General features: G+C 36.4%; 1 protein-coding gene across 2 annotated transcripts; it reads right to left on the bottom strand.

Annotated features, from left to right (window-relative positions):
- Positions 1 to 520: 520 nt before the first annotated feature.
- Positions 521 to 9671, bottom strand: LOC141251090 (uncharacterized). Of its 2 annotated transcripts, XM_073670214.1 has the most exons (11): positions 9646 to 9671; positions 3095 to 3184; positions 2450 to 2579; positions 2092 to 2286; positions 1839 to 1996; positions 1267 to 1357; positions 1093 to 1158; positions 941 to 1023; positions 811 to 874; positions 658 to 726; positions 521 to 580 (listed from the first exon to the last, which is right to left on the bottom strand). In XM_073670214.1, the coding sequence occupies exons 2-11, from the start codon at positions 3178 to 3180 to the stop codon at positions 521 to 523; spliced, it is 1002 nt and encodes a 333-aa protein (XP_073526315.1). In that variant the 5' UTR covers positions 3181 to 3184; positions 9646 to 9671. The 2 variants fall into 2 exon arrangements, with proteins under 2 accessions (XP_073526315.1, XP_073526314.1); XM_073670213.1 differs by lacking the exon at positions 9646 to 9671 and having other exon boundaries at positions 3095 to 3180.
- Positions 9672 to 24233: the final 14562 nt, after the last annotated feature.

The raw sequence follows: 24233 nt of genomic DNA, 5'->3' as shown, positions 1-24233 counted from the left end.
CTATAACATTAAGTCTCATCTATAAATGTCCTGAATCCATAATTTTTAAATATAATTTAGTGTATATGACATCCTGAATTCATAATTTTAAAATATAGTTTAGTGTATATGACATGATATTCGAAGAATAATTACCTTTGAAGTTTGAGCAAATTTAATTGTTAGATTTCAAAGTTTAAGTAGAATTTTGGTAGTACAATGTTTCTAGATGAAAATAAATAATCTTTTATTAATCTTTAAAATCTTACAATTCTACGATCGGATCGGATTTTACGATCTGATCCTAAGAGTTCCTTGTGATCCAATCCTAAAATCCCGATTTTAATAACCCTCTGTAAAACCCTCCCTGTTTGATAATGCAATTTTATACCCATCAACTGAACATACAATCCCTCAAGTTTGTAGGTAGTGAAGTATTAATGTACTAGTAGTAGTGTGAGAAAATACATACTTCCTAAAAATAAGAATGTTTTTAGATAGCAAGTGAAGAGGATAGTTTTTTGAGGTTGTAACGGAGGTGCTACTGAGTACGCATTCGGCTAGTCTCGGCTGCTTTCACTTGGAAGAAATAAGGATGAGCCTGAAACAACAATAGCACACACTTTCAAAACCCTAAAAATGGTGATTGCTTTTTCAGTAACTCCAAAACTCACTCACCATTGCTTCTTTTGCAGTAAGCCTGTCTTGATGATCATACCTAAGGAGCTTGTCAAGAAAGTCAACAGCCTGCACCAATTATAGCTCTACATCTTTTAATGCATTATTCTCTCCTCAGTAAATAAAATGGAAATAAAGATAGGATAGGATGACCTCTGGAGAAACTAGATGCTGATTGTCACCATTAACAAATTTTGACCAAGGTTTCCTGCTATGCCTGTGTGGATCATGATACAAATGAATCTCAACGGTATCAATGGGTACATAGTAGTCATATACCTACCTCCCAACAAGGGCATTAAGTTGAGAATCAAGCTCCAAATGATATTTGTTTAGATAAGCATTTAATTCATCAGTCCCAAGTACCTGAATGCAAATCAAATATCAACCAAAGCTAAAGATCATAATATACTATTAACTATGTAATAAGCTTACCTTTGCAATTTTAACAAGCTGATCCTGGTTATCATGTCCATAAAAGAAAGGTTCCTTGCGGAAAATCTACATCAAGGAAATGATTCGCTTTTTAAGAAATTTGGACACAGTTTAAAACATCATAATAAAAATAGAAAAGAAAAGAACGATTGGATGATACTAATTGATCCTTACCATCCCAGCAAACATGCAGCCGAGGCTCCACATGTCCAATGAATAGTCATAGTCTTGCAGGTCAACAAGGAGTTCTGGCCCCTTGAAGTATCTGGGAAGAAATAAAACAATGATTTTATCATAAGGAACTTAGAGAAATCAAAAATATGTTCTTTACCATCTGTAGAACTTGAATATTTTGAAAAATCAGAAGGCAAGATGAAGCTCAGCAAAAGGCTATGAATTTTGAACTTATCATAATGGCTTGGCTTTGATTCAGCATAAAGCTTGCAAAAGGCCCGTCACTAAACTACTACGTTCTTGCAATTATGTAAAATTCTACTTCTCTTGTGGTAATCCATTTCATTTTTAAACAAACACAATCAATGAACCAATAACAGAATAGTAGCTCAAACCACCTGAAATGCAATTCAATTGTCTCATTGATATCCAAAATGTGCAAACATTTACAAAGGCCTAATGATGTATCAATTACTAGAAAATATAACTGGGTTACTTTACTTAATCTATACTCTCTAAAACTATGAAATGATTTTTTAAAGGATCTGTCAACTAAAATTAAGGTTACGTACCTAGAAGCTACACGAACATTGTACTCTGTCCCAGGATGGTAAAATTCTGCAAGACCCCAATCTATCAAGCGAAGTTTTCTCAGTTCATGGTCTATCATGACATTATGAGGCTTGACATCTCTATGCATTATACCTTGTGAATGACAGTAATCTAAGGCCTGCAACAAAATAACAATTGAGAAATCAGTTTATATGTTACTCACAGGTTTAAGTCTCATCTTCATGAATACTACGCAGTTTCTACGAGGTTTACCTTCAGAAGCTCATAGATGTAATAGCGTATGTCATAGTCTGTCAACGTCGGATACAATTTTTTGAAATCTGTACTGTTCACAAACTCAAATATTAAGCTTGGTGTCTTAGAGTACTGATCTCTCACGACATCAAACAGCTTTATGATGTTTGGCCCCCCACACAAATTCTGAAGTATTTTAATTTCCCTTTTAATCTGCCAAAAGAAAGCATAGCAGTATATGACATACATCATAAAGAAGCGGCAGTAAGCAATTTTGTAAAGCAAAGTGTAAACAATATGGATAAAAAAGACACTCCTTATCTACAGAAGATCAAAAGGAACACTACTACTATGATATGCCTTACAAAAAAACAACCTTCTTCTTCTTCACAGGCTTGAGGATCTTGATCACACACCGCTCTTTAGAATTTACATTAATGCCTTCAAAAACCTCACTGTACTTTCCCCTTCCTACTTTTCTCACAACTTCATAATCATCTTGATCACTGGAAAACAAACAGACAAGACAAAGATAAGATAACCACCTATTGCAAAGCAAAAGTAACATAAATCCGATCAAGGAATGACAAAATTTTCCATCAAGTTTGGAGGAAACATGAGCTGTGGCTGCCAGTAAGTAAACTGAACAAACATGAACCAGCATTAGCACTGATAATAGCAAAAGCTCATTTATGGTGTTTTAAAGGTGCAGTCAGCTGTATTAGCTTTGATGCCAAAATCTTAACTAGACTCAAAGAGTCAAGGCTACTAATAACATTAATCAACAGATGTACTACCCATACAGATCAGAAAGGATCGACGCTAAATCATAAAAGACCTAATGTTAATCGAATGCACCTTAACCCTAGCTCAGACAAAAAATTCAAGGGATACGTAATTCCGGTACCAATTCGAAGTAGCCACCAAACACAATATCCCTCTTTCTAATCCACATATTCATCCAATTTCCTGTTATGTTAAAATACGGAACTTCACGATTAGGTTTCAGAATCTGTCTTACCCCCATTGAGCAATGAGCGATTCATAATCCCAGTACTCTCTGGGACGAAGAACATTGACATCAGCATAAACGCGGGCCTTGGACATGTCAACCCACACAGACGTTTCCGGATCAACGGCGGCGGAGCTAATAGGGCAGAAATTGGAAGTAGACGATGCGTAAGAGGTGACGATGATGCAGAGCACGAAGAGGAACCAAGGAAGATGAGAGTGAGTAAGGCGAAGCCGAAATTTCATGTCAGGTCATAATATAACATCCAATTCTTTTACAATTCTAATAATTTTGGAAGGTATTAATTTGTAATGTACGCAGATTTTTTCCTATTCTTCTAAGAATTTCTAGGGAGTAGTACAAGCAAAAATAATAAAAAAAAAATACTGTCTAAAAGAGAGTAAAACAACGACTCGTAGTCTCAGGAACTAATCCAAAATCACTTATGCCATCTTTTGAAAAATTATCACGCATTAACGCTTCTTCGTCTAACTTGTCGAGATAACTCATGGTTTATTTGATAATGTCTTTACAAAGATATTTCACGTTTTTTAAAAAATATTTTTCATCACGAAAAAAGATATCAAACAATTTAAAAAAAAAAATTAAACAATAAATATTTTCTTAGAAAAAAATCTTGATCCAAACTTTCCCAAACAAACCCTCCATGATTATGTTGTAGCTGGTGGCATTATTACTATAAGATTGTGTAGAACTTGAATGAATATTATTGAATGTAGAGAGACCTACTTATAGAGTTTACAAAGATATATCTTCTTATCAAAAGATAAACTAACTAACTCTAAAGATCAAATCTTAACAATATCAAATCTTAACAATATGTAAAACAATAATATATCTATTCTCCAATATGCCCCCTCAAGTTGGACGACCGATGGGAAAGACCAAGCTTGTTGACAATCACATCAAATCGAGGACGTGTAAGATTGAGATATTGCAGCGACCCAATGATGGCTCTATAGTCGGTAGGAGCCGGTAATGAGTTTTGTTGAATTCGGACGACGCCGATCTTGAGTTTTGTTGAATTCGGACGACGCCGATCTTGAGTTTTGTTGAAGTCGGACGACGCCGATATTGAGTTTTGTTGAAATCGGACGACACCGAGCTTGAGTTTTGTTGAAGTCGGACGACACCGAGCTTTGAGTTTTGCTGAAGTCGGACGATGCTGATCTTGAGTTTTGTTCAAGTCGGACGACGCCGATATTGAGTTTTGTTGAAATCGGACGCCACCGAGCTTGAGTTTTGTTGAAGTCGGACGACGCCGATCTTGAGTTTTGTTGAAGTCGGACGACGCCGATCTTAAGTTTTGTTGAAGTCGGACGACGCCGATATTGAGTTTTGTTGAAGTCGGACGACACCGAGCTTTGAGTTTTGTTGAAGTCGGACGACGCCGATCTTGAGTTTTGTTGAAGTCGGACGACGCCGATCTTGAGTTTTATTGAAGTCGGACGACGCCGATCTTGAGTTTTGTTGAAGTCGATCGACGCCGATCTTGAGTTTTGTTGAAGTCGGACGACGCCGAACTTGAGTTTTGTTGAAGTCGGACAACGCCGATCTTGAGTTTTGTTAAAGTCGGACGACGCCGATCTTGAGTTTTGTTGAAGTCTTGTAGCGGAAGTATGAACAAAGCAAACATTTTTTTATAGATGTGGCTATGTCTGTGAGGATCACTATAACAGCAACAAGTGTGGCTGAAGAAAAAAAATTGTGTATTGGGTTTGGTCAAACCCTAGAATGCTATGTCAGGATCGAACTGCTCTGATACCATATAAGATTGTGTAGAACTTGAATGAATATTATTGAATGTAGAAAGATCTACTTATAGAGTTTACAAAGATATATCTTCTTATCAAAAGATAAACTAACTAACTCTAAAGATTAAATCTTAACAATATCAAATTTTAATAATTTGTAAAACAATAATATATCTATTCTCCAATAATTACAACATAATGGTTGAACATGTACAAATACTGAATATTTAATGGGGTATATGAAAATGTCTTTTACTACCTCAATGCAGGCTTGACTTGTGATGGAGCATCATTAATCAAATCGTCAGTTGAGACGAAGATGATTCTAATAGTTAGATTATCGTCGAACGCAAACTAAAAGAAAAACTCTATCGCATCATTTTTTAGACATCAATCACCAGAATATCCAATATGATGTATAGTCTATGAACTTTTTATATGGATATTTTTGCACATATTACACTTTCAAACACACCTAAAAAAATTTCAAATAACATTCATACAAGAAAACTATTATATGTCAATCAAAACATTACTTAAGAGTTAAGAGTCGGCCAGCTCGCCTCCCACGTCATCACCTTATAACTAATTCACTCGCTTAATTCAAATTTCAATCAAGATCAACTAGTCATAATTAAACAAAGCTTGAGCTAAATCTACGTCATCGCCTTATAACTAATTCGCTCCGACCTATAATATAATTCTCATTTTCTTTTATATACTTGCTGATACACGTTTTATATCGTTAATATTAAAGTACTTATCGAGACAAATCAAACAAGACCCCACATGACTATTTTTTCTTATACATTAACATAGTAAGAATTGAGAAAATAAACTTCGTCGTGAATAATGTCAAAAAAACAATGAGCAACATAATAAAACGAATGGAATATTTTTTATTTTCATGACAATATTAAAGATGCAAGACATAATATAGACAAAGACATTCATTCATCCAATAACAACAAAACTTTTGGAGCGTGTTACATGCTAAAGTTGCTTAAATGTGATTTTGCAGATACATGATTTGTTAGGCTTGTGTATTTATAAAGAGATTTGTTATTTATAAAGAGGTTTTTATTAATAAATTTGTTTGACTAAAAACTAGTTTTTATAAAAAGATGTGTCCTTTTTTTGATAAATTAGAGTGTAAAAGATAAAGTAACATATAATTATTTACACTTTTTCGAAAAACTGGAAAAAATACTTTTATAAAATAAAATCCTTATAAAGATAAAAAATAAAGTACCAAACGGAGCCACAATTAGAAGCGTAATTAGCACGTTAGTTATATAAACCAAATATTTATTCTAAACAAAAAATACCATACAAAATAATATTAAAATAAATAGTGCATGAGCTGAAAATGACAGAATAGTCATATTTTTATCCAATAATTTGGCGAACTAGTGCATGCATAAATGCTCACAATATCCAATCATGCGATATGATTCTATGATTATTGAAATTCAAATTGTATAGTATAAAGGATCATTTCATCTATGATTATTATAATTCAAGTTGTATATACAGAATCATTTTATGTTTAAGTGGATTGATTTTTTCATCTGTGATTATTATAATTTATTCAACTTTAACTGCGAATTCAACTTCAATTCTAGTTTTAGCTTAATATATTAAATAGAACATTAATTATTTCTTTTTAAAGGAAACATAACATTAATTATTATCTTTTACAAAGACTATTAATCATTTTTTTTGACAAAAAGATATATGGAATGGGCCAAAATTGATTTGGGTCCACAGTGCAACCATAAAGGTGTCCACTTTCACAAAAAGCCCATTCCACCAGTAACAGTTAAGTACCACCTAAATTACCTAAAAAGATTTACATAAAACAATTAACCATGTAGGAATTAGGATGCTTGAACGAAAGTGCTCATTATGGATTTATGGTCCTATGGATAAAAGTTATGATCTACTTTATTACTCCTGGCTTGCTATCTCCATTTCTAGTTGATTTGTAGCCAATTTTTTCACAGGAAGTAAAGTAGAAATTTGCAAACAAAATTAAATTTCAGAGTAATGTCTAGTCATCATTAATAGTTTAAAGAACGTCATTCATCGCTTCAGTAGAAGTTAATAAAGCAATATATACTTTACTCCATTCACATAACTTGTACGAAGACATGACTCCTCGACTTCATTACTATTAGTGTTTTTATATCATTTATTACATATGATTTCGGTCTTTCTAGTTTATAAGAGATTTTCTTATTATTTATTTAGGTAAAAATATTCAGAGTGAAAGAGTGTTTGCTGATTATAATTATTATTTGTTTTCGCTAGTAAGTCATGCAAAATTTCTTAATTGATGGATGAATGCTTTTCTAGAATTTGTAAGTCCATTTTTATGATGCAGATGAATGTAGTAAGATATGAGATAATGAAAATTGATGTTTGTGGAAACAAGAAAGCTCATAATTCAAAGTGTTAGTCTACAACAAGAAAGGAATTAGAGCGATTGAACTGTATTTCGCCATGGAAGGCATAAGAGTGTTAGCGAGTGTTTTCAAAGAGGAAGAGGATACTTTTCATTGATTTCCAAATTACATTGACATCGATCTTTTATATTCCCTCCTTTCAGTTCAACCACACTAACGACACTCACGTGCTAGGTACGTGCTCATAACAGAATTACAACAGAATTTCCTACAACAATACTCCCTCACTCAAGAACCTTGACCACAAGGTTCGAAATCGTGAATTTCCCTAACAAGATAAGGGAGATGAACTGGTGGAGGGCACCTATATACAATCTCAAAGGGAGTCATTTGGGCCGCTGCATGAAATTCCGTGTTGTACCAATATTCGGCCAATGACAGCCACTTGTTCCACAACTGAGGGCGTTCACTGCACAAGCACCTAAGATGGTCTTCAAACACCTATTAACGACCTTAATTTGTCCATCTGGTTGTGAATGATATGATGTGGACATATTTAGCTGAACCCCTTGCAAGGTAAACAATGCTCTCCAAAAATCATTGAGAAAAACAACGTCCCTATTACTGGTGATCGACTGAGAAAAGTCATGGAGGCGAAATACCGAGTCAAGAAATGCATGAGCAATAGTAGCGACAATGTATGGATAGATTAAAGCCATAAAGTGTGCAACCTTAATCATTCTCTATACCATAAAAAAGATAAATGTTTTATGCGTAGAAGGTGGTAATCCCTCAATAAAGTCCATGATGATGTCGGACCACACAGATTCAGGAACTGGCAAGGGTTGCAACACCCCGGATATGCAGATGACACAACTACGGATAAAGTGTTGAATGTCCTTAAACATATCCTTCCAATAAAACAAGGATTTACCTTTATGTAAAGTGGCATCACAACCCTAATGGCCTCCCAAACCCGAGCTATGCAACCAAGTAAGCAACTTGTTTTTAAGCTGTGGGTTATCTACAATTACCAACTTGTCTTTCCTCCGGAGAACACCATTACAAGAAGCGTAATCCTTGCGCGAACCCAGATCATGTTTAACATGTGTATTTACACATTGCACAATTGAGTCAGTTTCAAAGGCACGTTGTATAACAGCTAGTAAATCACTTTGCAGAGTGGAAAGAGCCATATTCAACACTCCCAAATCATACACTCTTTACAACGCGTTTGTCACTAAGTTCTCCTTTCATTGCTTATATTGTATATCATAATCAAATTCCAACAATTTAGGCAACCATTGTTGTTGTATGGGGGTGTTCAGTCGCTGCTCCAACAAGTATCTCAAACTGCATTGACCAGTCCAAATTGTAAGTGTCGATAGGAGAAGGTAATGACGCCACTTTTGAACTGAAAACACAGCAACAAGTAGTTCCATTTCCTATATATATAAGAGAAATCCTTGTCCTTCAAATGACAACTAATGTAAGTGATATGCGATGTCTAGTATGACGCAACAAGTGGGCGTTAGCATCATTTATAGGTGATTTGGCAGGATTATGAAGCATATTACTGTGACCCGGACCTCGCGGAGCAAATGTGTTATTCACAAGGATTACAAACATTCAAAGAGAAGATTGCTAAAGGGATGAAGTACGATCGCGCAGATAAGGACGCAACAACGCAGGACTATAAAAGACCTGAACAACCGCTCCACTGTTCACGGAGAAAAGCACCGAATTTGACCCAGACGTGACCACGCCGACACATGCACGATCGCGCCTGTGTTAGGCCGAGAAAGTTGTGAGTTCCTTCTTCCACCGAGATTCACTTTGGGCTTTTCACTTACTTTTTGATGGAGCTCGGGCTGAGCCTTTTTAGCATTAGTCTTCTATTGTTAGGTTATTAAATAGGGTTGAGAGCTTTGCCCCCACCCCTCTATTATTCATTACTTTTAGTTTTACATTGTTTAGAATTATGCAAGAGTAGTCCATTTACTTTGTTTGACTTGTGGATGCCTACAAATGATTTAATTGTAGGACTTCTATCTTGGTTCTTAATGATATTCCAGTTGTTTCATCTCTCTTGATCTTAATTGGTTATTGAATGTGATTTACTTGTATGGCCTGACCATCTAGGTAGAATAAGTCTATTTATATTGCTAGGTCTGACTTGTTCGAGGTGGAGAGTCTTATTGTTAGATAGCAAATCAATACATGATCTAGTTGGGATTGTCATTGTAGAGAGAGTTGATTGTGTGTTAAATATCGACCTTGAGTTAATGGTACTGCATGCATTAGGACTAGTTGGTACTGCATGCATTATCAACCTTGAGTCAATACATGATCTATTCCTGATTTTATTGCTGCTTAATTATTAAATCTTGATAGTTTCAGTGTTGTAGTTAAGTAAGGTTTATTAGGACTAGTTGGACTATTAATTATATAAGAACATGGATTAGGAAAACTATAGAATATATAATATTAGGATGAACTCGATAGTAATTAGAAGTTAATGACCAATCAATCATTTTGTTGTGCGGATACTTGTTGAGTGAAGTGCTTTCCCATTATTGTTTTCAAATAAATTGTTAGTTTAGTTGCATTAAATCATTTTTTCCTTTTTGATTACTATTAAGTTGATTAGATTAATTTCATAAGAACTGAATACCTGATTCCTTGTGGGATCGACCCTTTCTTGCCACTTTATTAAGTTAGAGTAGCTGGATAAGAATTATTATTTTGACTAGGCATAACAACGTTCGTCAGTAAGACAGAGGGTGACCACCCTGCATAAGGAATGCTCCAATTCCATCCCCACACGCATCTGTTTCAACAACGAAATTGTGAGCAAAATCAGGGAGCGCCAAAACAGGAGCTTCATAAAGTGCTTTCTTAAGTGCAGCAAATGCAGCTTGAGCCTCCGATCCCCATTCAAATCCACTTTTAACAAGCAATTGGTTTAATGGGCACGGAATGACTCCAAAATTCTTCACGAATCTCCTATAATATCCAGCAAGGCCGAGAAACCCACAAAACTATTTAAGGCCTTAACCTTGTTAGGACCAATCGATACACCCTTAGTTGATATAAAGTGTCACAGATACTCAACCTTCCTAACAACAAACTCACACTTACTTTCTTTTTCAAATAATTTGTGTAGCCTCCATGAGTGTAAACACCTCTCGCAAATGAGATAAATGAGTCTCCAAGGAATCACTATACACATCATCAAAAAAATCAAGACAAACTTACGCAGAAATTGATGGACAACAGAGTTCACCAAATTCTGAAAAGTGGTCGGCGCATTCGTCAATCCAAAAGGTATAACAACTTACTCGTAATGTCCTTTGTGTGTTCGAAACTGTTTTGTGTATATCCTCGGTGTTCATTCGGACATGATGATACCCAACCCGAAGATCAATTTTGGAAAATATGTGTACACCGCCTAATTCATCCATCAGATCTTCTATTAGTGGAATAGGAAAATGATCTTTCATCGTAACTTCATTAAGGCATCTATGATCAACACACATTCTATTGGTATGGTCTTTTCTCCATGGTGGCAATTCAGAGGGCTCCGGAAAAATGTCCTGAAATTCCCCAAGTAATTGTTTAATATCAAGATGATGTTGCACGTTACTTGGACTAGTTTCCTCCATGCTGAACAGTGCATTAGGAGCTTGAACTTCCTGTATACAAATCATTGCCAATTGGAGGCTTGTAACTTTGAAAAACTTCTTAGTTTCCGTTTCCTTGATTGATCCTGATATAATCCCATGAAGTACTATCTTCCTTGCACCCGTTTGAAAATCTCCATGGTTAATTATTTAAAGTCCCACATAATCGGACCAAGGTTTTCAAGCCATTGTATCCCAAGTACCATGTCACAACAACTTAAAGGAAGCAACATCGCATCAATACATAATTGAACATCTTGGAATGTCTGTGTAAAATTATACACTTGTGGTTTCACATCTAAACAACTACCATCCACTATTGTGATATTTGTGAATGCCATAGGTGACAATTGACAAGCTAATTTGGTTGCCATACCTTTGTCAATGAAATTGTGAGTACTCCATGTGTCAATTAGAATGAACAAGCTTTATTTTCCATGCATTCCACGCACGCACATCGTGTTGTAGCCCATGATGCCAACCATGACAATCACCGAGATCGCAACCTTCTTAGTATCTGAATCACTATCAGGTTCTGTTTCAGATTCAACATCACCATCATCTGTCTCAATAAAGAATAACAGTGTCTTCTTGTGCTTGAGATAATGCCCCAAAGAGTATTTCTCGTTGTAGAAGAAACAAAACACTTTCAAACGTCTTTTGTTCATTTCCTTTTGTGTCAAGAATTTTTCGGCCTAAATTCCGCACTAGAGGCTTAGTTTCACTCAATGGAGGAGTTTTCCCCTCGCTTTGTCATTACTTCTTTGGTTGATTAAAGTGACGACCAGAATTGGCTGAAGGTTTTCCAAGAACGCCAAGAGTAACATTCTTTCTTCGATGAGCAATTTCATATAGCTTTCCCAGAAAAAACACTGGCGGAATGAGGAAGACTAAAACATATGTACGTGCATCTGCATTTCATTGCACATACCGGCCAAATACGTGCTTACAAGATACGACTCAGACAGTTGAGCGCGAGTGCGAATCAACTCGAATTTGGCATGATACTCCAAGTTACTCTCTGTTTCCTGGAGATTCTTAAGATCCTCCATTGGATCCTTTCTCCATCAATATCAACTTGTAAATTGACCAATCCACTGCAGAATCTGGTCCAGACAAAACCAAAGCCTCATGCCAACTAGCAGCTGCATCTTCAAAGTGCATCAACGCTAACTTTACTTTCAACGCCAACTTTCCTTTCAGATCATCATGAGTTCAATCAATATATAAGAATTGTTCATATTTGAAGACGAACTCCTTGACTTTCTCTCCTCTGAATCGATGCAAATCTAGATGAGATAGCCTCGTCATGCCAGAATACGGTGTAAAACCTTGTTGACGAGATAGATTTGGATTAAGAGCTTCAAGATTCACTTGCAATGGAGAATGTTCACGCGATTTGCCATGCACATAGTTAGTGCCTTGAATAATACGAACAATTTCGAACAAATCTCCAATCTTGGAATCAATCTGTTGATCAATCGATGTCATCTTCGACTCAATCAACGATTGAAATTTTGAGGATAATGATTCCTCTACCTCACACACTGTTGCTTCTTTAATCTGAGTCAAAGAATGAGTTTCTCCCATTGATCCAAGGAGCTACTTGCAAATCTAATACCTATGATGCAGATGAATGTAGTAAGATAGGAGATAACAAGAATTGATATTCGTGAAAATAACAAAACTTACAATTCAACGTTGGAGCCTACATGAAGAAAGGAATATGAGCAATTGAACAGAATTATAACAGAATTTCCTACAACATTCACTAATACAAATCATACATCTTACATACATGATTTTAATCTCAAGAGTTACACGAAACTCTTGAAAAAACTTATGAAGGTAAGGAGTTTTTAGAAAATCCCTGAGAAATATTAAACAAATAAATATACTTAAGAATATACAATATATATCAGCAGTTTTCACTTAAAACTAAAAACTCCTGTAATTAACCCCATATAATCGCCCAAATTAATAAAAAAATAATTCATTCACACACTAGTTCTTCCCCCCCAGAAACTCTACTCTTCTCACAGGTGGTCATTCTTCACTGGGCAATTTAACCACCGCCGTGTTCGTTTCCACATTTCTCGTCCTATGTTGTTGTCGTTGTTGTTCTCACCTTGTTTGTCTCTCGTTCTCTCCTTGTTTGTCTCCACCGGTGCAGTGTCCGTCTCCATCAGTGCTAACCGTCAACCTCCATTCTCGTTCTCGTCATGTTCCTCTCCACCAACAATGTGTTCGTCTTAACAAGGGCTAAGCTTTGACATATTCTCTTGGTTTTCACTATCGTATCCACCAGTACTTTGTTGCTGTCGATGTCAACCTTTGAGCCAATTCCTCTCTCGTCGTCTATTCGTCGCCAGTGTCCGTCCTTGGAACTGGTTAGTGTTTGAGCCAGTTCATTCCCTATTTTTACTTTTATTTTGATCCTTTTTCACTACTTCTTGTCTTCCTTCAAATTACTTGATTTTGTACATACTTTGAATTCATCAAGTGTCATTCATTGAATTAGGGATGCTCTAATCAATTACTTGCTTTCTTCAAACTCGTCCTGGTTATTTTTTTGGCTGGAACTCTTGTTTATTGTGTTAAGTTAGAGTTGATTGTTGTGTTTACTAGTTGGTCTTCAAATTATTCATGTTTAATGGCTTTGTTTATTCGCTTGTCTTTCAATGGATTCTCCAAGAAATCAACAGAAGGTAATATTGAATGCCCTACCACTTGTTTGGACATAAAAAGATTGTTGTTTATTTATTTTAAGTTATTAAGTTTGTTAACAGACCCATACCGTAGTCCTAATATGATAGGGGGAACCCATGGCTAATGCAAGAAAAACTCTGCCAAGAAGGTTGAAACCAGTGATAGCTCTCAGATTGAATGAGAGTCCGGAGGAGATTGTGAATAACTTGCAGATTTATCAAGCAGATTGAGAGTCCAGTGATAGCTCTCAGATTGAATGGTAGTTATTTTCCTCTTCTTATTTGTTAGGTGGTTGAGCTAATGTTTCCTTTGTTAATAACATATAACATCCCTAAATGGTGGATTTTGGGTTTTTGGTTATCTCCTTGATGTATGCCCAAAATATATATATTCCGTCAAAAGTTTCTTGGACATTCGTGGAATAAAGTATTTTTACTTCATTGAGTAGTCTAAATTTTCTATAGCATATATGTTTAGAAATCTAAAGCTATCCAAAGTCATTTCTTGTTGACTTCTATAACAACTATTCTTGTGCTTTGTAAACGATATGGTTATTGCCTCACCTTATCAGACCATGACGAATCTAATAAATGGAGAAAGATTTGCTTCTACATTTTCACTAAAGATCTAGTTAAATATACGAACTTTATTCCTATTAATATAAGTAGCAACTCTAATTGTCCAGGACTGTGTTCTATGCTAATATGTTTTTGTATTCTAGTACTAATCACCATGCTCCATTTTACCAGGTGCCCATTTTACAATTGAAGGTTATATTTTTGGAAGTGTGAAATGTGAATACATTGATCATATAAGTGTACCAGATATTTTATACATGCCAGTCTCCCTTTCCGGAATGACATATTTTTGCTACCATGCTTAGATATACATATTTATCCTATAATATAGGTGGTTACACCAATATCCGAGAAGTTAGTTTCAGATGGGAGTTTCTATGACTGTGAGTCTGAGGAATAAGATTATGAGGATGTGGAGGTTTTCATTTTTATCTATGTTCAGTTGGATTGTTGACTACTAAGATGTGAAATCTCATTAATATTTACTGTTAGTTTAAGCTAGAATGTGTAACTAGCTAGCTCAAACACTGCACTTGTTTTGATTATGATAAACTTAAGTATTTGATGTTAATTGTGTGTGATAAGCTTTACAGGTATAGATCGACGAGTTATAAGAGTAGCTTTGACACAAGCGGAATAGCTTAGTCCATGAAGAGACTAGCTTGAGGCCTAGCGTGGAAAGCTGAATCTCGCCAAGGCAGAATAAGTGATGAAGTGAAGAATAAAGTGTTGAAGTGAAGAGATAGATAACTTTAAGCGAAAGAGAGCCGTTGTAAAGCTAGTGGATCGCGCTTCTATGTGAAGAGAGAAAATACAAGCAATGGTGAAGAAAGCAAGAGTCTAGACGAGGAATCATGCACCAGTACATAGAGGATTTTGTCAAGTGAACCGAATGTCGAGCAGCTAAGGATAGGGAAATGAAAACAACAGGAGTTTGTTAGGATATCTACTTATGGATGGTGATGAACGGGCATCGTCAAGGTGGACAAATCAGGGACGCGCTAAGGGTGTGGAGCGGATTGTCAACGTGGACAAAGCTGTTACTCAAGAGAAAAAGCACAAAGCGCATTGGTCGTTGATGCATTCCAGGAGTGGATTGATCACACGGATTGTTGAGGTGGACTTCTTCATGCCGTTATATATAGATTCGCTAGACTTGGGTGTTTAGTTAGGAATACTATATATAAGTGCATTAGGTTTCGTTAGGCACACGAGATGAGATTAGGAGCTGAGAGAGATTAAGAAAGAAAGCTTAGGAAACTTCACTTGCTGAGAGGAGAAAGCAAGAGCGAATCAGATAGAGTTGAGAGCTAGAGGAAAGCTACTTTGTGTTGAATCCGCTGTGAAGTGAGCGAGTGTACTAATCACCTTAGAGATTGAGAGAGATATTGCTTGTATTGTGCTTAACGCATATTGTATTGTGAGGGAGAGTTACTTAGAGTTAAAACTAGCTCTAGTGTGTAATTTCTCTTAATTAATATAATCTTAGTGGTGAGTTTTATCCCGAGATTATTAGAAGCTTAGGGTTCTCACCTTGGAAAAATCCTTGCATTGAGATGAACTTTCTAACTCATATTTTTAAGTTCAACATTGTAGCTAATCTCCCCTTACGCAACTCTAACACATTAGCTTACTAGCTTATTATGTTAACTTGGAGATTAGACTAGCTTAATTGTGTTCTTATCATATACATATTTTAAACACTTAAGTGAGCCACATCATAAGACTAACTCATCATCCTACAATTGGTATCAGAGCTATGGTCGCTCAATGCATTGATTGCTCTCTCTCTCTCTCTCTCTCGCTCTCTCTTGTTTGAATCATGAAGGACAAAGAAATTGCTATTATTATGAGATTACTCAGAAAATTATTCAAGGAACAAGGCAATTTCAACAATGACAAACAACCGACAAAACTTTGTATTAAAGCCAATGGTGTTCCATGTCTAGATTTAAACTCAAGCTCCAACTCTAACTCGGTGTGCTTCAATTGCCTATGTAATGGGCATATGACCAAGGACTGCACAAGGGATCAACCGCCATCAAAGAAGGTCTTATGGGGAGATTCAGACAAGGATCTAAGTTGTGAGGAAACAAAAGACATTTGTCTAATAGCTATCGAAGACTCCGGCATAGAAGAAGACATCGAGGTAAGCTCTCTCAATTTTGAGCTCCTTCCAAAGGAAAACCTTGTTGACCTATTAAATGAATTGGTCTTAGATCCTAAAATTCTGGCGCTAAAGTGAAAGCTCAACAAGAAGAACTTGATGATCTAAGGGATCAAACAGCTGAGCTAAATAAACAATTGTCTACAAAGCCTACTCTTCTTACCAATTTCTGTGAGCTTTGTAAAGGCAAGGGTTTAGCTACTGTCCAAAGCACTAACTCAACTGTCACGGACATGCTTGTTGAAATACTAACCAAGCTAGATAATCTAGATGCAAATGTGAAAGCCAAAACTGTCAATCAAACAGTTTTCGTGAAAGCAAGACCAGGGTTAGGTTTCAACAATCATGATTCGTCTGATTCGGGTCCCTCTCTATCTAGTGAGTCACATGATACAATTATCAAGCTAGACAAGGAAATTCACTCTTACAGAGCTGAAAAATCATACTTACAAAGCAAAGTGAATCTTGTAGAGAAAGGGCCAGGTCAGTACAAACAATGGTTACACGGAGAGAAAGTGCATAACATGTATATTAAACAAGCGCAATCTCATCCGAACACTCAACCTTATAAGCTTATACGAAGAGAACCATTTTACCCTGGTAAAGGCAAGTATGGTTATATTAGATATAATCATTATTGTACTTACTGCAGGAATAATGGTCACTCAAGGCATGAGTGTGAGCGTTTAAAAGTGCTTAAGCAAAAGCCCTGCAAGTCTGTTAAGGCTAAATCTAAGGGCAAGCTCGATCAAGCAAGTCTATCCGGAGACAAGCTCGACCAGAGCGGGTCATCTAAGACCCAACTTGTACGTATTAGGCCCTCAAAAGCCAAACACAAACAAGCTAATGCACGACGAGGTATTGCTTTTACAAGTGAGCCTCACAAAGTTCTTGATCTTAACGATGATATCTTTTATGAGCATGTTCCTCGAGTTGTGAAGATGATGTTCTGCCTTCCAGCTCAGGAATCGCAAGTGCTAACGTTCCTTCGAAGCCAACGCTTCGTTGGAAACCAAAAGCTTGATTTTCATTTTACAGGATGAAATGCAGAGTAGAAGCTACAAAGTCATATTCTAAAGCTACTCTCATTTCAAGCAATAAGGAGGAGTTTCTATCTCCTTCAGGGTTGAAACGAAGAAATAAAGTGTGCTTCAATGCCTAACACACATCTCTTTCATTCTTATCTTATAGGAGGTGTACATCTATGTGGTCAGGTATCGCTTTATTCGAAGCGAGTCTCATCTGTGGTCAAGCGACATATATTATTTCAAGCGAAACTCAGATATATTCAAGCGAGTCTTTGGAGACTTAAGCTAATCTTTATTCAACTCGCTGAACTATATCTTATTCATCTAGAAGAGCAAAACAACAACAACATATCTTTCTAAGGCGCCTTGCATGGATATCTTTCTATGCCTTGGGATTCTGCTGGATTTTCTATCTTTTCTTATTACCTGAAGCAAGATATGTTGATTGTGCTTCTTGCTTGCGGGCTATTCATGCATTATCTATTTCAAGAGCCAGTCTAGCTAAGGTCGTATATTGCATTAAAGCTATTGATTATAGTCTTAGCCAATTTCATGCTCTTCTTGTGCCATAAATAGAGAATGGTGATCGTCTTCTTGCCATATTATAAGCCTAAAGAAATGATCCATTCATACGATTTCCCTTGCCTAACATTAATGTAATGTTTCATAATTCCCTTGATAAACTCCACAATAGGAAGTATTCTTTTTTGTGTTAAAAAGACAGTTACCCTCTGTATGCACATTTATATACATATATGTTGAGTGTGAGTGTGCTATGTCCCTACATGTGAAATGTGCATTTCTTGTTATTTTTTTCATGCTTAAATGGTTACAATTGGTGCACATATCACAAGCTCTACACTCCTAGCATGATCAAGCGCTTATGTAAGAGTAGTTGCAGGCAATCTATGTTGATTTTTGGTTTAATCTACTCTAGCGGTTCACAACTCAGTGATTTTCTTAACTGTGAAGTTTACTTAATGAGGAAGGTAATCTTTGTGGCTAAGCAATGTGACGTCTAAACAAGTAGCTCAGTTATCTAGTATAAATGGATTCAAATAAGCTACGTGGCTTAGTGATCTAGTATAAATAGATTCAGAAAAGTCATACCTAGACGTTATAGTGCATTACACTAGCTTGCCAGCGCGTCTACTGGACGTTACAGCGAGTATATTTGCATAGCCACATGTCACTCAGAAAAGCAAGTCTCAGGTAAATGTGTCTGCGTGTAGCCATTGTAAATCACTTTCAGCGAGAAAAGTAGTCGTAGCTAAAAGATCCGTTGCAGAGTATCTTCAACGATAGAGCCGTTGCGAGAATCTAGCCGTTGGGCTGAAGCGGTGAATCTTACAGAGGAAGATTGTTTCACACTATATGTACATGGGTATGCCTTCACTTATGATCTTTACCCTGTTATCTCCTTCTCTTTACTCAACATAAAATTCCGATTTCCCACTTGCTCTCACTCGCTCCAACTTGGTCATATACATAAGCTCCTAAAAAAGCCCCAAATTCTCAAATTCTTAAAACACAGAGCACCTCATACCAAATGGCTGACAAAACCCCACTCTCTAAGCTTACCAAGGAAGAGATCCTTGAAGAACTGATGGCTTCTTGAAAGGTCGATCTTGAGAAGTTATCCCAAAGGAGGCTAGACAGATTGGCTTTAGCTGCTCAAAAATCCACAACTCTACCATCGGTAACACCGAAAGCTCCGGTGTCGGCATCAATGTCTTCACAGACTCCCGACAATCCAGCTAATCCAGAGGTCAGTATTATCGATCTCACCGAGGGTCAAACTATTGAGACAGGTAAAGAGATGGTACCGATTAACGATCCAGTGACAACCGATGTCGCCAATGTGCTCACATATTTGGCGAATGTCAAAACAGAGGTATTCTCGATGCCAGTGAAATCAGTACAAGGTGAACAACTCTTGCTTACCTCTCCTTATCTCCCTCATACACTAGCTGCTTCATTCAAAGATGAAGAGGATGAGGAGTTTGCCCCATCCCAGCATAAGCTAATCAAAGATGCTAAGAGTGTATCGAAGGCTACGGATAAACACAAAATGATTGAGATTGAAGAAGAATATATTATATTAGAGGATGAAGAAAGTGGTGAGATAGTGCCTCAAAAAGTTACTATTAAGAAAGAGAAGCAACCCCGAGCGAAGAAGTCGAAGAAAGAAGTCAAGGTAGTTGTGAAGTCAGAGTTCCCACAGTTTCCACCGATTCCTACAGGTATTGCTAAGCGAGACATTCTAGCTACGCTCATTGTGTCGCCAGATATGCTTCATGTGATTGAGGAAGCTTGAGGTTCAGATTGCTTCACTTACCTGCTCAAGATGCAGAATTGGGATAAACTCGAGAATGTGGTAAGTGAAGCTAATCTTGATCTCGTTCGTCAACTATGCTCGCTTTCTAGCAATTCTACTACTGGTGAACCTTCTTCTATCAACTTCCAATGGTTCAACGATGCTAATGAAAGCTTCAAAGTCAAGGATCTGGATAAAGCTATTGGTCAAGAGCCGGGTCAAGATGGCTCTCTAGTTGTCTTTGGTCGACTTTACAAGAAACATTAGCCTGCGGATTCAAGATTAATCAAAGAGATAGTGTTTGGTAAGAATGTCCCTCAAGTGTTGAAGACTGATCACCTCTCAGCATCCAAGCAACTCCTTCACCATTTCATCGTTAAAAATATCACTCACATGAACTCCAATCTCGACCATGTCACCACCTCAGACTGTTGCATCATGGAAGAATGCTTGAGTGGAGAGATAATCACACATCACAGATAATGTTTTCTCATATGGTGGTTAGCCGAACGCATCATGGTTCCCCTCTCCCGTTTCCACACATAATAGCTCGCATGTTGAAGGCTGAAGGTCTCTACAAGCCTATCAAAGCGACCAGCTTCGACAACGTGCTTACTATTGAGAAGGCAACCAAGATCGTCTCTAAACCAGCTCCAGCGAAACTATCTATACTAGCTGCCAACTCTTCCAGAACTCAGTCGAGAGAAGTGACTATACCCACTACCAGTGAGTCTCAAGCATACACTGTACTAGCTATTCAGAACCAGTGTTCCACCCTTGAGAAGAGATTAACAGAGATCGTTGCACATCTACAACTTATGACAGAGAGACAAGATGAATTAGCTGGAATTATGCAGAACTTGGTTGCTTTCACCCACCAGCGTGATGCCTAGGGTGTTTAAGCTTGTGTTTTTGTGTGCCTTTTTCTCTGTTTTTGCTTGCTAAATGTTTTAACTAGTAATCACTAGGTTTTCCCATCTCTAAAAAGGTGTAAGGATTTATATGATATAAAGCTTGTGTTTTTTTGCCTTTTGCTCTGTTTTTGTTTGCTAAATGTTTAACTAGTAATCACTAGGTTTTCCCAGCTCTGAAAAGGTGTAAGGATTTATATGATATAAAGCTTGCTCTATAGGTTTCTATAATCTTGCACTTTATGCTTGGTTACACCTTACTTTCTGTGCTTATTGACTTAATATGCTTGATTATTGAGTTTAGCTTGCTTGCACTTTCCACTTTAGTTCCCTTTGCATGAATTATACTTGCACTTTTTGATAATGTAAAAAGGGGGAAATTAAACAGATGTTCATACCTTATTCAACTAAGGGGGAAGATATTAGACCAACTTGGTCTAAGGGGGGACAAAGGTATACGTGCTAAGTGTTTTTAGCAAGATATTGAGCTTATTTGTTATATCTGAAAGTACTTGATTAATCTTCATTGCATATCTATAGCTTAACTGAGTACGCTTTGAGTTATATTGAGCTTTATTGTTTGAGTGTTTGTCATCATCAAAAAGGGGGAAATTGTTGGTTTGAGCTAGAGTGTGTAACTGGCTAGCTCAAACATTCCGCTTGTTTTGATGATGATAAACCTAAGTATTTGATGTCCATTGTGTGTGATAAGCTTTACAGGTATAGCTCGAGGAGTTATAAGAGTAGCTTTGATACAAGCGGAATAGCTTAATCCATGAGGAGACTAGCTTCAGGCCTAGCGGGGAAAGATGAATCTCGCCAAGGCAGAATAAGTGATGAAGTGAAGAATAAAGTGTTGAAGTGAAGAGATAGAAGACGGAAGGACTAGCTTTAACCGAAAGAGAGTCGCTATAAAGCTAGTGGTCGCGCTTCTATGTGAAGAGAGAAAATACAAGCAATGGTGAAGAAAGAGAGAGTCTAGACGAGGAATCCTGCACCAGTGTACAAATAATTTTGTCAAGTGAAGGGAGGGTTGAGAGCTAAGGATAGGGGAAATGGAAACAACATGAGTTTATTAGGATTTCTACCTATGGATAGCGATGAATGGGGATCGCCAAGCTGGACAAAGCGCAAAGCGCATATGACCGTTGATGCATTCTAGGAGTGGATTGATCACACAGATCGCTAAGGTGGACTTCTTCATGCCGTTATATATAGATTCGCTAGACTTGGGCGTTAAGTTAGGAATACTATATATAAGTGCATTATGTTTCGTTAGGCACACGAGATGAGGTTATGAGCTGAGAGAGATTAAGAGAGAAAGCTTAGGAAACTTTACTTGCTGAGAGGAGAAAGTAAGAGCGAATTAGATAGAGTTGAGAGTTAGAGTAAAGCTACTCTGGCTGAGTCCGTTGTGAAGTGAGCGAGTGTCCTAATCACCTTAGAGCTTGAGAGTGATATTGCTTGTATTGTGTTGAACGTAGATTGTATTGTGAGGGAGAGTTACTTAGATTTAAAACTAGCTCTCATGTGTAATTTCTCTTGATTAATATAATCTTAGTGGTGAGTTTTATCCCGATCTTATTAGAAGCTTAGGGTTCTCACCTTGAAAAAATCCTTGCATTGAGTTGAACTTTCTAACTCATATTTTAAGTTCAACATTGTAGCTAATCTCCCCTTCCGCAACTCTAACACATTAGTTTACTAGCTTATTGTGTTTAACTTGGAGATTAGACTAGCTTAATTGTATTCTTATCATATACATCTTTTAAACACTTAAGCGAGTCGATCATAAGACTGACTCGTCGATCCCACATTTACTATTGATGATTGCATAAATTAGCTGTTAAAACTGTCCCAAAGGTTGCAACACATAAAAAGGTAGATGAAGACCTCGAAGAAGAAGGTAAAAGCCGCTAACACTTCTCTTAATATATTAACTAATTTTAAAAATATAATTCATTTATATAATTAGCCAATCTCCAAATCTGCATAATCTTTCAATGGATTTTCTAAGAAATCAAGAAAAGATAATATTATATGCCCTGCCACTTGTTTGGACAAGAAAAGATTATTGTTAACTCTTACTATGCGACTGAGATTACAAGAAGTAAGACCTCACAAGCCATCGATGATGTGGAAGCTGAGATTTTGAATGCAGACTAAATACACCACAAGCTCATCATATCAAGGTATACAATTATAATGGCTTGTTATTAATCCTTGATGTTGTTCATGATTATTAGTGTTGAGTTTGCTATTTGTTATTATTGATTATACTCCTTGATGTTGTTCATCAATAATAACAAATAGCAAACTCAACACTAATAATCATGAACAGCATCAAGGATTAATAACAAGCCATTATAATTGTATACCTTGATATGATGAGTATCAATTCTGTGGCACTGTAGATATGATACTCACCTGATGCATCAAGTTCTAGGCGTTACAAACAAATTACCAGAGTCTAAGACCTAAGACACGTGATTTTCGTGGTATTTCTCTAGTTCTGGACGTTGTATCAAGTTATGAGATATTTTATCGTTGGTTATGGAAATAATAAAAATGTAATATACATATATATATGGTTTTAGTGTAGTATTTTCAAGAGCCGTCTTACACCTATAACACACAGCTGATTGATGAAATTTGTGAAGAGTGGTTTCAAACTTGGAGAATCAGATTACAAAGTAGCTATTTCTCTTATAAGTTATAATTTAGATACAAAACCATTTTTATTATTTTGAATTTGTTCGAAACGCTAGAGATATTTTTCTTATTGTTATTGTTGGATAATTGTGTAATTGACTTGAGTATTAACAGAAGTATATTAAAAAAGAATTTACTTCTACAATCGTAGTTTGAGTTATATAATGCACATGTTCGTGAAAAGGAAATTATATCGAAATTTTTCTTATTAAAATTCAATGATTTCTCAGTGGTTTTGTATAAACACCTGAAAAAATGAAGCTAATATAGACAAGCATATAAACATTCTCTCAGGTTTTTTTAAAATCGATGAGAAACGTCTCTCAGAAGTTTTTTTTAAAATTCTTGACCGTGTGTTACTTCTCAGGAGTTTTGGAAAATCCCGGAGAGATATTTCTCGGTCACACATATAACAGAACTTGAAAAAACCTCTTTTTGCTTTGTAAAAAAACTCATAAGAAATGCATCTTTTATACTAGTGATTTTACTTCTCATTATTATCATTAATTTACATCATTTAAGGTGTAAGTTATCATCATATTTGCCTTCAAATTCAAAAAGTACCAAGGTCTTCTCATAGGGTTTGTTCGGTTCGCCAATGTTGTTAGATGTTGTTGCTAGTGATGATGTTGTTGGTGGTGCTGATACTTTTATTTAATGCATTTATTATCTAGAAATAGAAAATGAGGGAAAATGTGAAATGGTAAAAGAAAATGAAAAAGAAGTACTTCTAATTTTTTAAAAGCGTCATTTTATTGCTTCTGTTTTGTAGGCAATTTTTTTCCGCCAATGCTGTTAGATGTTGTTGCTAGTGATGATGTTGTTGGTGGTGCTGATACTTTTATTTAATGCATTTATTA

This window comes from Phyllobates terribilis, unplaced genomic scaffold (assembly GCF_046119375.1).
Source record: "Phyllobates terribilis strain yellow unplaced genomic scaffold, ASM4611937v1 Scaffold_6586__1_contigs__length_43416, whole genome shotgun sequence".
Taxonomy (NCBI): Eukaryota; Metazoa; Chordata; class Amphibia; order Anura; family Dendrobatidae; genus Phyllobates; species Phyllobates terribilis.
The sequence above is the reverse complement of the archived record's forward strand: the minus strand, read 5'-3'. Positions and strand labels throughout refer to the sequence as shown.